This window comes from Galeopterus variegatus, unplaced genomic scaffold (genome assembly GCF_000696425.1).
Source record: "Galeopterus variegatus unplaced genomic scaffold, G_variegatus-3.0.2 Scaffold844, whole genome shotgun sequence".
Taxonomy (NCBI): Eukaryota; Metazoa; Chordata; class Mammalia; order Dermoptera; family Cynocephalidae; genus Galeopterus; species Galeopterus variegatus.
In genome coordinates, this window is record NW_007726955.1 from 309,326 (window position 1) to 321,276 (window position 11,951).

The 11,951-nt window shown below is 42.1% G+C and overlaps 1 protein-coding gene across 1 annotated transcript in view; it reads right to left on the reverse strand.

Moving 5' to 3' along the window:
* PLEKHG7 (pleckstrin homology domain containing, family G (with RhoGef domain) member 7) overlaps nucleotides 1-10,532 on the reverse strand; it is a 37,851-nt gene extending 27,319 nt beyond the window's left edge. Inside the window, exons 1-5 of the mRNA XM_008572859.1 lie at nucleotides 10,519-10,532; nucleotides 9,532-9,640; nucleotides 4,467-4,562; nucleotides 3,447-3,590; nucleotides 20-115 (exon numbers count right to left, since the gene is read on the reverse strand). Of these exons, the coding sequence (XP_008571081.1) occupies nucleotides 20-115; nucleotides 3,447-3,590; nucleotides 4,467-4,562; nucleotides 9,532-9,640; nucleotides 10,519-10,532 (459 nt within the window). The remainder of the gene's footprint in view (nucleotides 1-19; nucleotides 116-3,446; nucleotides 3,591-4,466; nucleotides 4,563-9,531; nucleotides 9,641-10,518) is intronic.
* Between the last annotated feature and the right edge of the window lie 1,419 nt (nucleotides 10,533-11,951).

Sequence of the window (11,951 nt, forward strand, 5' to 3'; positions counted from 1 at the left end):
TCTTCCTATTTCGGCTCACCTGAGTTAACTCCTCCAGGTTTGCAAAAAGTCTCCATAAATCTACATCCAGGAGATATTCATGAGTCTGTAGATATTTTAGTGTATTCATAAAGATCTTTAAAAAAAAATGCAGATTACTTTCTGTTTTTGTTTTTTTTTTAGTTTTGAAACATGCCCTTTGCCACATCCAGGAGATATTCATGAGTCTGTAGATATTTTAGTGTATTCATAAAGATCTTTAAAAAAAATGCAGATTACTTTCTGTTTTTGTTTTTTTTTTAGTTTTGAAACATGCCCTTTGCAAGAACATTAAACACAAACCTACTGGGTATAACTTTACAAAACAAGGAAGAAATAAGTATTCTCAAGGTTTAAGTATTTTACTCAGTAGAAATGATGACATTTAAGTTTTATAGAACATATTGGAAATGTGCTCTTCAGTATGAAGTTGTTGTTGCCTATGTGAGCCCTAACAACATTCCTGTTGAACATAATCTGTCCAAATGGGCTTTCTCTGCTTCTTGGTGCCAAAGAAATCCCGAAGGCTCTCTTCTTGCCAACAGCACTAACTAGAGAACAAAACAACGTTCGTGCTGTGCTCTCATATATTTCTTTCTCTGCAAAAGACCCAAATGCCCTTCACTTTCAGGGAATTAAAAAGAGAGAATTAATGAGTTTATCTAATAACTGGTAAAATATTTTGATTTGGATAAAGTTGTTAAGTGCTAAGGAATACCTCAGGGGAGTCTTCATATTATTTTTATTTGATTTGATGATTTCATACAACGGGGAACTACATAGCAAGTCAGGAAAGCACAACTAAGATCCTCACTTACAGATTATCTGCCTTTCCTTTTAAAAACAGAAGAGAGATGAATTTATTGAAATAGGAATACTTTGTATATATAACATGGGAAGCATTCAAAATGACAAAGGGACCGATTATTTCAAGAATTTTAGATGTGGAAAGACTGGGCTTTAGATGGCTAACCTTCTCCAATTCCCATTCCTGTATTATTTAATTAGTGCAGAGTGGTTATTGAACTTGGGTCAGAATTACCTGGAGGCCTTGTTAAACTGGAGCTAGCTGGGCTCCACCCCCAGAGTTTCTGATTCAGCAGTTCTGTGATGAGGTCTGAGAATGTGCATTTCTAGCAAGTCCCCAAGTGATCCTGATGCCCCTGGTCTAGAGGGCACATGTTGAAAATCACTAAATGAGAGCTTCCCAAATACATATAGTATTGTTTGCCTGGTTATCTGTCAATACCCAAGCATTTAAAACAGATAATTATAAGAAACAGAACTCATTACTAGATATAAATTGGGACAATTTAGAAGAAATATTCTTTCTGTCGTAAGATACTTTGCTTTGCAAAAATTTTTATCATTAAAAAAAAATACCAAGTCCTCTAGTATATTTATTTTACTATACTAGTTACAAATTTTCAATTCGTAAGCAACTTTGGGAAACTCATACTCGTTGTGTAAAGAGAGGCACATATATGCTTTAAATACACTGGGGTATTTGAAAATAAACTCACACTGGCCTTTTCTTAAACACAAAGTGCAAATTTGAAAAGCTTGGGCAGCTTACAGTGGGCTAGAAAGTTCTGTGCTGTTCATTAGGGCAAGGGAGGTGGTATGTTTGGGGGTAGTGCTCTGCTGTGGACATTTGCTGGTTACCACCCAGCTTCAGTGCTCCCTGTCCCTGACAGAGCCTGGTTTTCCCCTCGGGGTCTAGTTTTCCCTATGCTGCGCATGTGCCACGTGGCAAGCTGACTCTACCGCCTGGGGCGGGCCTTGATTGCCTTCAGCCAATTAGCTCTGCTCCTTCCTTATCTAGCTAGAGCAGTTGGTTCTGGGTGGTCATGTGACTTAAGCCAGTCCAATCAGAATAAATCTCAAGACTTTTGCTGGGAATGCTGAGATCTCTCTCTGTTTCTCTCTCTCTTCCTCTCTCTATGAGCTCAAGGACAGAAACCATTTTATGACTACAAGAGGAACCAGCCACAGGATGAGGCGAATGCCATGAAGGCAGAGAAGAGAGATGGAAAGAAATTCTGTCCTTGGTTTTGACCTCCACTGATTAAACCAAACTTGAATTCTCTCCCACCTCCGTACTTTACAGTTAGTTACATGAGCCAATACAATCCTGTAGTATTTAAGCTAGATTTCTGTTACTTGCTCTTGTAAGCATCCTAACCGATATGATCTCTAAGTCTCAATTTTCTCTAGAGAATCTCTGTAGTTTAAATTTTGCTGAGTATTTAATGATGTGACTGACACTAAATCTGACTTACAGAAAATAATTGACATTTGTATAACACTTGATAGATTCCAAAGAAAGCTAATTAGATCATCACAATGACCTTATGAGATAGCCAGAGATGGTATTATCATTCCCCTCTTATACCTTAGGACAGGGATTGTCAAACCATAGCCTAGGGGCTAAATCTGGCCTGCCACCTGTTTTTGTAAGTGATGTTTTATTGTGACACAGCCATGACATTCCTTTACATATTGTCTATGACTGCTTTTGCATTGCAATGGCAGAGTTTAGTAGTTGCAAAGAAGACAATACAGCTTGCAAAGCCTAAAATATTTACTATCTGGACCTTTACAGAAACTATTTGGCATCTCCTGGTTTAGGATATGGAGGACTAGACTTTCCTAAGGCCACTTGGCAAGTCAGAGGCAGATCCGGAGCTTGAACTGAGTCTCCTAACACAGTGATTTTTAGCTGTGTAAGATAGTTACCAGGATTCAAAAGTGCTATGGGCGGAGTCCACCTTGGAGCCATGTGGCTCCATCCTCCCTGTGGGCTTGGAAGGAAGTTGCTCCTTTACCCCCCATGCCCTGCAGTTCTTCTACAAGGAATTCTCTGCTCTGAGCCTTACCATATCAGAGTTACAGCACTGTACAAGCTCAGGGGTGCCATGTACATAGAAGACCTCAGGAGGCTATCCAGCTGCACTGTATTACATGTGGACAGTAACCCTGGGAATCTGCAACTGTGGACCTGCAGCTGATAAAAGCATTCACCTGGTACTGTTCATGAGGAAGCAGGAGCTCCAAATGAGGAAGCCAACCAAATATAAAATGGACTGCCTTGAGGGTGGGTGTGAGCCCCCTGACTATAGGAGTGTGTAAACACAAGTGAGAATAAGGCAGAAGAGATCCAGACATGATACGAGAAGCTGGACTACTTTACTTAGAAGATCTCATGCAATCCTGAGAATAATTTTGAGAAAAGAATGTTCTTTTGAGAAAAGGATGAAGAGATAACCAGTAGTAGATAAACAAAAATAGTAAGTAGAATTTTCTTTAAGATCCCCTGAAAGGGAGAGAAAACCCCCCTTTCTTTTTTAGTATAGAAGAGGAAAACAAGTCCCCAAAGACCCAAGTTAATACTTTCCAACTATTACACAAATTAAACCCAGCATTACCATCTTAAGAACTAATAAATGATCCAAGAAATAAGTGCATTCACTGGTGAAAAGTTCCCACATGGCCTCTTGCTGCTTTCTCCAGTCTAATTGGTCAGTAGGAAGATTTTGATGTTTTTCCATGACTTCATTCCAGGTCTTATCCTGTACGTGGGGAGAAAAGAGAGAACAAAATGTTTCCACCTCAGTGGGTTGACCTGTTCATGCTTTGCTTTAGCCTGCAGTACTGCAGGAATAAGCAGTCCCTGAAATCATGGTGTTCCTCCAGCAGTGGCTTCTCAAGCTGCCCAAACCACAGCTTCTCTCCGTGTGGCTCTGGGATGCCAGTGTCTCCCAGTGCAAAGCATGGGATGAACAATATATGTTATTTTTAGTGTAAAATGAAAAGAAATTCAAATTGTTATTGTTTTGAATTATGCTTGAGAATTTAATAAGTACTTTTGAGTTCATTGCAAAAAAGCCTTCAAGTACCCAAACCCAGAACTGGGAAATCTGATTCCAGGTTCAACTGGCAAAGCTTATTAAAATTAACTATTGAAGAATCATGAACTAATATTGTAGAGCTTAAAAAGACCTTTAGAGATGGTTTTATCCAAGACAAATATAAAAATGGAGGCCCAGAGAGGAGAACAGTAGCAAGAACTATGTTAACATTTCTACAGGCTATGTGATCTACACAGTGTTCTCGTATTCATGACTTCAAGATAAAATGGCGTCTTTCTCCAGGTTTTGGTGTCTTAGAGCAGACCAGGCCCTGGATCCCCCCTGCCCCTTGCTTTTATTATGAACTAGGCAATAATGTGACAATTTAAAATAATGACCAAAAAGAAGAAGAAAAAATGGTGTCTTAGAGCAGACCAGGCCCTGGATCCCCCCTGCCCCTTGCTATTATTATGAACTAGGCAATAATGTGACAATTTAAAATAATGACCAAAAAGAAGAAGAAAAAAAAAAAGAAAAGAAAAGAAAAAGCCATGCCCCACAGTACACAAGCCACACAGTAAACAATTCGTGAGATACCTTAAGGCTGTAGAACTCATAGCCCCTGAAATCTGTAATCTTCATGGAGGAGAGGCAGTTTTCCAGATCAGATATGTGCTTGTGTTTGTCTTTACCCTGCTTAAAGATTGTTAGAAACAGGATTTTCAAACATGAATTCTTTAATGAAACAACTTCAGTAGCTTTAGTATCTTTTGCTCATTTTCTAAAATTCATGACAACAGAACACATAGTTTGTCCTTAACCACCAACAATTCCAAAACCATTTCTGAGCCATAGTCTGACTCACAGGACCACAGAATGCTGGACTAGGAGGACAGAGGCCATGAGAATGTCTGGTCCAAACCTCTCATTTTACTAATGAAAAAAAATCTAAGCACAGAATAGGCCTATAGCAAATAGGTGGACAAGTCTGATCCCACCCTGTGGGGTAACATGACATCCTTCACTACTTTAACTTTTCCAAACTCTGGACCGTAGGACTTTAGCATCAGAAGATGCCTTGGATGTGTTAGCTCAGCCTCTCATTTAGCAGATGACTAGCTAAAGCCCAGAGTGTTAAAGGAACTTGCCCAACATAGTAATTCCCTGCTAAAGAATACCAGAACATGTCAGAAACTTTAGTTTCCTTATAATGGGCCCTCCCAATTATTTCTGTTATAATCTTTATTCATAATACATTTGTTTTAAAAATCTGATTACAAAGATAATTAATATGATTATTGCAGAAAGCTTGAGAAAGAAAAACACAATGAAAAAGCTACCAATGGGCCGGCCCGTGGCTCACTCAGGAGACTGCAGTGCTGATAACACCAAGGCCCCGGGTTCGGATCCCATATAGGGATGGCTGGTTCGCTCACTGGCTGCGCGTGGTGTTGACAACACCAAGTCAAGGGTTAAGATCCCCTTACCGGCCATCTTTAAAAAAAAAAAAAAAAAAGCTACCAATAATCCCCACCCTCAGATAACCATTGAAAACATTTTTCTGATAATATTCATAATTAATTTTTAAATGGTGTTATATTTACACATCCTTTTGTAACTTTTTAAACTTAATATATTGTGAACTTTTTGATATATTCAGTATTCTATTGCAACCTAATGAATTGCCCACTTAGAGGGTTCATTTTACCAACCAAACCAGGAAGACGCTATAAAATAATAGTATGTAAGGCTTTCTAACGTCAAATTGGCTACATTTCAAATGAATGTTTATCACAAATAATTTTTCAACTTGTTCTATTGCCTCAGGGCACATGATGCTGGCATAGATCTGAACCGTGTTGTGGTGGAAGTTAATCAACTTTATGTTAATGAGCAAGAGAAGGCACAGGTTATCTGCTGTTGTGGGTAGGGGGCTCCCTGTGTGTCTGGAGGGAGGTCCTATAATATTTGAGAATATGCTAAAGGGCTGTGGCTGGCTTCTCTGGTAGGGTTAGACATGTTAGCCTCCACAGTAGCAGAGGGATCTTGGAGCCAGTTGGGGACCTCCTACAGCAAATGGGACATACGCCTCTTGGTGATGTCTGTAACTATAGTGACTGCATATTTTGTAAATAAAAAAACCAGCAGCTGGTTGGAAAAGAAAGAAGCAGAGACAACGGAAGCAGGGTTGGGACCTCCTACAGCAAATGGGACATACGCCTCTTGGTGATGTCTGTAACTATAGTGACTGCATGTTTTGTAAATAAAAAAACCAGCAGCTGGTTGGAAAAGAAAGAAGCAGAGACAACGGAAGCAGGGTTGGAGTTGTGGGAAAGTCGGTGCCAACCCCATATTTTGAAGTGCACTCACTGTGGCTTTCCATGGGTTTGACCCACCTCCTGGCTGAACAGCGAGGTGGATATTCCAGTGAGAGAGGAGAGACAGTTCTCTCAGTGGTCACATGAACTCTTCAGAGTAACAGACCCATTTAGAGCTTCATCGCTTCTGCTCTGGTGGCATTGGTTAGGAGAGGCAATGAGAAGCATTTGAAGGGGACTGGAGAGAATCTGGGGGATGAAGAAAACTGAGAAGCCACGGTAATTCTGGGGTCTCCAACTTAGTAATAAGACGTAGGTGGAATGGAAATTTGCAGCAGGCACTGGCGACATGGAACTGGATTGAAATTGAAGATTGACTAAATGTGTACATTTTAGAGTGGGTGACAAAGAGATGGCATTGAATTGGTGAGAGTGGACAGGGTGTTTGAGATCTCTGTTGAGAGAAGAAGGGAGGAGCATCCAGGTCTGGCTACGGGGACCCCTCACTTGGAGGAGCAGTGCAAGGTGGAGCTAGAACAGACCCAGGGCCAGACTGCCTGGGACTGCTGGAGACCAATCCCTGCTCTGCTGCTTATGAGCTGTGTGCTCTCAGGCAGACTGCTCAACTTCTCTCAACTCATTTCCCCATTTGCAAGATGCAGGTGATAATGTTACCTACCTTGTTGGATTGTTGTGACAATTTATGAATTCACATAACACAAACTATGACAAACATAAACAGGGACACATGTAAACAGAAACAGTGCTGGTAATGTGGTAAACATTATATATGTGTTAGCTCTTAGTACTAATATTGTTATTGATGGGTGAGAAGAAAGGAAGGAGGGAAGGAAGAAAGGGAAGAAAAGGAAACATCTGTAATAGGGGAAAATACAGCTTAGGAGTGTTGGTTATACTGATGTGGATTGTCATTTACATAGATATGAATTACTTGATAAATAAGGCTAAGAGGTTGAAGGAGGAAGATGTACTGATGGTAAGTGGACCGGATACTTTGTCCTTGTGAAAGTGAGGCTGCAAGAAATGAATGAGAACTGCTGAGAACATCTGTTGAAAACATTTTGTCATTCCTCTAATTATTCTTTCTTTGCGGATCTTCGCCACTGTTCTCTCCCCCACCCAATGTAGTGCAAACCATTTAGCACATTCTCTCAAGTTACACGTTGGTCTGACCTTCTCACTTGTGAACTGATAATGAACATCGTAATGTCTTGGATTTCTAGCCCAGTACTTGGCACATACAATTCCTGACACATGCATGTGGAGCAACTTGCTTCTTTGTGGGGAAAAGAATGGATTGATCCCAACAGCTTGCAGGAGTAGCCCTTCCCTAGCTAAGTCCTTCTCTCTGAAAGCACGTTTTATCTTCCAGGCAGCCCTTGGAGCTTCCCTGCCCTGGAGGAGCCTTCAGGACGGCTGGAGAAGGGAGAGGCCCCTTCTCCTGGGACCTCAGACCTGCTTGGTGACTGGCCCTGCCTCCATTTATGTGAGGAAGGAGCTTAGGAGAGGCTGCACCGTGGGTCCTGTCTCAGACCTGCCAGGGTAGCAGCTTGTGAATGACTGACTGAGGAGCAACAGCCCTGGAGACAATGGCATCACAATCTTACTGGCTATTTATGACTTGCAGCTTGCAATGTTTAGCACATGTTCTATATAAAAATTTTCTTTTTGAGAGGGCAGCCTTATGACACCAGAGTTGCGGTTCAGATCCCCATAATGGCCAGCGCCAAAAAAAAGAAGAAAAATTTTTTTTTCTTTTTGGAAAAAATAATGTGAAATGCAATCATACATTTGGCTCTGAGAACAAGTAGTTATCCAGACCCTAATTAAAAATACTACTACTAGTAATATGGCCAATGTTGAGGGAGTGTTTACGAGTGTCGAGCTCTGGGGTAAGCCCCACATGTATATGACTTACTCATCACAGTACCCTGTGAGGCTGGCACTATTATCTTCCACCTCTTACAGGGAAAGACCTGAAGCTCGGGGAGGCTAATGCACTTGGCCAAGGTCAAGGAGCAGCGAGTGAAGCAGCTGGGGTTGGAACCTCAGAGAGCTTTCTACTTAGCTACTGGACTTAAAAAATATCAAGGTGTGTGTGTCCATAGAACCACTGCAGATGTCAGCAACTGATGATAAACTGATTGGAGAGGCCATGTGGTAGACTTAACCAAGAGAGGCGCAGTAGCTGCCCATACTGCTGCTGGCTGCAGTGGTAGGTACTGCAGCCTGTACTGCAGGGAGAACACAAAATCATCCCCTTCCCTTCATCCAGAAAACGGGAGTGACGAGTCAGGTTGTGACCGTGAACTCCCTCCATCTACCCACCGCATGCCAGGAGAGGCTTGACTGTGGCTACCCTTGTCCTATGCAATGAAGACTCAGGGGCTGCTGACTTAGATTTATAACTCTTCAATAATTGACGGAACCAAAAATGAATTAAAAACCCTCTGGGACGAATCCAACTGGCTTTCCCAGAAATAGAAGAGTATTTGTGGAGTCTGTTTCTGTAAAATCTCATTAATTTTTCAATGATCCCAATATGCACAGCACTGACTGCAAACTGGGGCATACACTTGTGCAAGTTCCTTTCATTGAGTGAGCTGTTTCCTAAGCCATATCAAGTTATAATTTTACTGTTGTAAAGCATCACTATATTAGGATTGCTTTGTGGTTTTTTTGCAGAACTTATTAACTATTGGCAATTAGTGCTGCTTCTCTGCACAAAATGGCACCACTTGGCATGTTTTGTAGCCAATTCTAAGGATGTGATGACATCATTTACATTTCATGTGCCATCTGCCTTTATGTAAAGATGAAGTAGAATGAAGTGAGGCTTCAGCCATTTCTAGCTTTCTTAGCTACAGGAGGCTTCGTTAAAACAGAAATGACAATATGCAACACTCACCGCTCCTCTCTTGGAGAAAGGCCATCTTGGCTTTTTGGATTCTGGTGGGCGAAATGAAAGCAAATGTATTATTACTTTGAGTAACTAGTGACAGATCATTGAGTGCTTTACAAAAATTACTTTTTGAAAATAATCTAAACAGAAGCTTTAATTCTCCTTCTCTTGAGAATGCACAAAATGAATATTTGTATTTTTGCAGATAAGTGAATGACACAATGTTGCAACCTAAATGTTGGTGTTCTTTGCTGCCTTAAGGTGATATTGTCCTGTTTCTTTATGAGAGTATTGCTTAGCCTCCTTTTCCCCATCACTTGGGAAGAAATCCATAAACTGTAATAAAGATGTTGAGTAATTCATTTAAGACAGAGAATCTTAGAACCTTGGGGCTGACAGGACTAGCCCTTCATTTTTATACAGATCTATCATAAACCATCCCATTACGTGCAACTTCAATAGTCTGACCAAACTTGGGATTGGAGACTGAATCAACCCAATAATCTCCAGTTGTGGTTAAATGAATGCTCCTGAAATAGGGAACACATGTCACCAATCGTTATGCTGGTACTTGTTGCTCTTGGTTACCATCCACACAGTCCTTGGGAGCTGCTTTGAGTTGAGAAGGAATATGTCACTCATTCTTTAGATGATGAGGAAATAAAGAGATTAGATTCCGGCCCCTTGATTTTTATTGATGCTGTTTGCATCAATTTGTAATGCTACCCAGAAAAGGATGGGCATCATCTCTTAGGTGTAGGTGGGATGTTCTGACCACTCAGTATACAAAACAGATGCCTCACAGGTCTATCTCTCTTTCTATTAGAATCACCAGAAGTCTGTATGATCCTTCAGTCAGACAGAAGCAATCACCTGAGCAGCACTTACTGCAAAGGATGTGTTTTAGGCACCTTTCTCATGGGAACCTTGGAAGGTACCTGCCGACCGACTATCCTCTCACTCATTCTGACCACCTTCCTGATCTTCATAAAGGGATGATTAGGTAGAATCTCCCTTAGGGATAGATCAGCTGTACCACACTTAGCTCTCAAATGCCTGGTAGTAAATTATTATGTCCAATTTGAACTGCAAACATCGGGGTCCCTGGACCTAGGCAAATTTCTCTCCTCTGCTTTACTAACTTGGGGATAATTTTGGGGTCTTGGGAAAGCTTTGCAAGACTACAGTGGGCGACTCAGGCAGGCTGGTGGCAGGGCACCAGACCGGCAGTCAGGAGCCTGGATTCCATTCCTGTGACACAATCCAGCTGACACCACGACTAGGTCACTTCTTTCTGGGTCTCACTTTGCACATATGCAGATGAGGAATGAGTGTGGTAGTTTTCAAACTGTTTTGTCAGGTGTTCAAGGCTTCTGGGGATACCTGGAGGTGAGTCTTTGGGACTCACCCCAGTTCTAGCATTGCGACTTCACCTGGATCTGTTTGATACACTGAATTTCCAAGTCACGAGTGTTTTCTAAAAAGTGCTCTGCTAACAATAAAACCAGTTTAAAAACTGTCAACATGGATAAACTTTAAGTCTCCTTTTAGCTCTCAACCGTACCTATTTGCAGAATCATAAGGAAATCATGATTCCTCTTTTCTTTCACAGCTGAAATGAGATGCAGAATATTCACCCCATGGCTGCCTTACTCTGTCAGACACTAATCTGCCACCGACACGTCTGCCCCACATGGTACCACCCTAGTCGGAAGATACCAGTGTGAGGCTGAAGACCAGGAGTGAGGTAAGGAAATCATGATTCCTCTTTTCTTTCACAGCTGAAATGAGATGCAGAATATTCACCCCACGGCTGCCTTACTCTGTCAGACACTAATCTGCCACTGACACGTCTGCCCCACATGGTACCACCCTAGTTGGAAGATACCAGTGTGAGGCTGAAGACCAGGAGTGAGATGGGAGATAAGCTTTACAGCAATGGTGGGGAAGCTGCCCACCAGCCTGCAAAGGGCACTCTGATCCGAGATGGTCACCATCACTGTGCACCTGTCCCAGGTTCTAGACTGGGATAAATTATTTGACAAGAGGACAGTTTGAGGGAAGACCCATGCCTTACCCATTTCTGCACATGGAATGCCCAGTACCAAGACTAGTATTCAGGTGGTTCCAGTAATTCACGGCTGGTGCCTATTCTAAATGGTAAGACTTTGGTTCTAACTGGTGAGTGCATGTGTTCTAGTAGTTATGAAGTATTTTGAAAATCCCGCCCTGCTTCTGACAATATCCTTCCCATAGCAGGCATGTCATGAAAGTATGCTGAATGATCAGGACCTGGATTCAGCAGCAGGAGTGGATGGCACAAGTAATCGGCAGCTCCATCAGACACCAGAAGGTCCCCGGGGAACACGTCAAGTCCAGGTAAGTTCAGCACCACCGAACTCCGTCTGTGCTCGTAGAATCTGTGCTTGAGAGATGAAAGGAGCAAGCTTAGAGCCAGGCACAGGCAGGTTTATTGTGACCTCTGTTCATGCAGAAGTGGCTGCTAGCTGTCTGATGCTTGCTCTCTTGGGAAGGGCTTGGAGGCCACTCCAGGCCCCAGGCACAGGAGGGCTGGGATGACACCCATACCACAAATTTTCTTGCCACCTGTTTGAGCCTTATTGATCTTTTATAATCTTAACTAATCCAAAGCAGAAGAGCTCACCTAGAAATGTCAGCACAAATGAACCCTACCTGTCCTGACTCAGAAGGGTACTTGGAGAAAGACCTCAAACACAGAGGTCCTTGCAAATTATGTGCACTGCCCTGGAGGTGAGCAGCGTGCATGGCGGTGGCCACCGGTACCCCTAGTGATCCCAGGCTGGTTGTCTAAAGTCAGCA